The 2,350-nt window shown below is 35.1% G+C and overlaps 1 protein-coding gene across 1 annotated transcript; it reads right to left on the bottom strand.

Moving 5' to 3' along the window:
• Positions 1 to 417: 417 nt before the first annotated feature.
• LOC116726175 (regulator of G-protein signaling 21-like) lies at positions 418 to 2,350 on the bottom strand. Its single transcript, XM_032572771.1, has 5 exons — positions 2,195 to 2,350; positions 2,012 to 2,104; positions 1,866 to 1,921; positions 1,586 to 1,746; positions 418 to 903 (listed from the first exon to the last, which is right to left on the bottom strand). The coding sequence occupies exons 1-5, from the start codon at positions 2,269 to 2,271 to the stop codon at positions 718 to 720; spliced, it is 573 nt and encodes a 190-aa protein (XP_032428662.1). The 5' UTR covers positions 2,272 to 2,350; the 3' UTR covers positions 418 to 717.

Here is a 2,350-nt window from a genome sequence, read left to right on the forward strand (position 1 = left end):
AAAACTGAACTGCCTCGTTGCTCAAATGTGCTATAAAATAAACTTGACTTGACTTGACTTGACTATTGAGCTCATGCTCATTGTGTAACATTACCATGGCAACCATGTTTTTGTATGCACCATGACAACAGCGAGGAGCAGGAACCATCTATTGAAAGGTACATTTTCTGAAATATTTTCACTAGTAATTATGAAATAAATATTAATTATAAGACTGAAGTCCCAGATCATTGTTTCAGGTGAGTCTTAAGTTCTTGTGCTTACAACTTTATACTATTTGACTGAAACTCAAGTCCCAATCTCTGCTGGAATTTCAATAGTCTGTGTCCAAAAAAAGGAAAAAAAATCAACATTAAGAAATAAACTGTAAAAGTAAACAATCCCTCATTTAAAAAAAAAAACAAAGGAATGTCGTGCCATTGTTTACAGTTGTTTATCTTTTATTATTCTCCATAATCTCCCCTGACATACTTAGACTTTCAAGCAACACATGCAGCACTTCAAGCAACCCTGAACAAGCATAAACATGCACGTCGTTGTCCTTCAATGCACATCACCATCACACAACTCCTCTCTCTTTCAGCTGTTCTTTTCAATGACTTTATATTCTTGCAAACACAAAAAACATTTTTAGGTTGTACACACTTCTTGTTAATGTACCCTGACACTTGAGTTGTAGTGCTTTCACCTGAAATGGAAACAGTACCCATTTTTTTCCTAAATATACCAATGGGTCCTAGATTTGCGCTTCAAACTCAGGTAAGCATCTGAGTGAAGGAATCTGGGACAAGAGTCTCTTAGCATCAGGAGGTAGACATGTTTCTGGGCCTCATCAAAGCAGCAATGACTTGGCTTCTCCAGCGACTCCTGGATCTTCTCTCTGACTCTGTGGTCTACATTAATCTAATAGAGAAAAAAGGAAGAAAGTTTAAATTTAGAATGTGCAATTGATAAGTGCAGCTATGATAAGGTGGTAAAATGATCAATGACTTAATCTGGCAGTAAAAAAAATGTCTAATGAATAAAAGCTCTATGAAGGGTTAAAGAAAAGCTCTTTATCTTTATTCCCAACAAAATTATACAGAAAGCTGAGTGGCCCTAAAATTTTCTGAGAAAGGTGTGTCTTTTTAAGCATTGTTTTTATTTAGATCTAACAACACTGAGCAAATTATTGTCAGAATTTTTCAACTGCGCTATGAACATATACTAAAGCGAGTGTTTGTCTAATTGTTTGATGTGAAGACACTGCTTCTTTTTATTTGTCTCAACTAAAATGTGTGACTTTACCATTTTATTTCTTTTGTTTTCACTTTATAAAACAAGAAATGTATATAAAAGCTGATTCTAAAAGACAAATGCCTAAAATGTGAAGCATAAAAAACTAACCATTTGGCTCAGAAGTAAAAGATTGTGAATAGAATCACAAATAAATGACAGCCAAGACATATGCTGGGAAATATATCTAAACATTTTCTAACATTTAAAATGTAATGTAAGATTTATTTAAATGGCAATGAAAATGACAGTGAGCCCACTCCTGGCCAAGAAGGTCACTCCTCTTCTTGTCGTACAGTATGAAACTGACCTCTCTGCATGCTGTAGGTTTGACAAACTCCTCATAGATCTCCTCAGCTCTCCATTTCAGGTTATCTGAAGATGACCTAAAGTCTTCACATGCGAGCCAGAAATCAATGTTTTCCTCACTGAACTCAGACTCCAGGAAGGACCGGAATGCTGCTCTGTACCCTTTGGAAAAGTACAGGTTAAACTCAAAAATGGTTCAGTATCTTATGTAATTCCTTAATTTTTGAAAGTGTTTGGGAGGATTGTAACGGTACATTTTGTGAAAAGTTAGAATGTCTTACTTTTATCTTTTAGCCATTTTTCCAGAGATAGTTCAAGTTTATGGTCAGTCTTCCAGCTGAAGCAAACATATTTATTATAGTTCTTTACTGCCATGAACACAAACTATGTTACTAACAGAAATAATAAATAACTAGAAAACCACTACCTGGGGTTTGAAGGACAAGCTTCATCATTTGATTTTTGACCTGAGGACCATGTGTTGTAGTTTCTCCCCCTTCGACTCAGAACAATATCAATCCTGTCACACAAATCAAATTAAATCTATGCAAAATAATAACTAACAATGAGAAAAACATTATCATAGTCAGTATCATACTGTCTGGCTTACCTTCTCTGTCGTTGTATATTTGGAAATAAATCCTTTATATCGCTAAACCGAATCTTGGAAAACAGAAGCTTGGGCATTATAACATCACTGGTATTGTCTTAGGATAAGATCAGATGGTCTGATGTGGTATAAGTAAATGATGCTTAGTTTCCCCTG

This window comes from Xiphophorus hellerii, chromosome 9, assembly GCF_003331165.1.
Source record: "Xiphophorus hellerii strain 12219 chromosome 9, Xiphophorus_hellerii-4.1, whole genome shotgun sequence".
Taxonomy (NCBI): domain Eukaryota; kingdom Metazoa; phylum Chordata; class Actinopteri; order Cyprinodontiformes; family Poeciliidae; genus Xiphophorus; species Xiphophorus hellerii.

Bases quoted from the DNA above. Each gene is read 5' to 3' on its own strand.
- LOC116726175 (XM_032572771.1), bottom strand. From the start codon at position 2,271: ATGCCCAAGCTTCTGTTTTCCAAGATTCGGTTTAGCGATATAAAGGAT. The intron at 1,922-2,011 runs GTAGTGGTTTTC...TGTTTGCTTCAG, and splicing joins GCTTGTCCTTCAAACCCCAG to CTGGAAGACTGACCATAAAC. The intron at 904-1,585 runs GTCAGTTTCATA...TTTCTCTATTAG, and splicing joins AACCTACAGCATGCAGAGAG to ATTAATGTAGACCACAGAGT.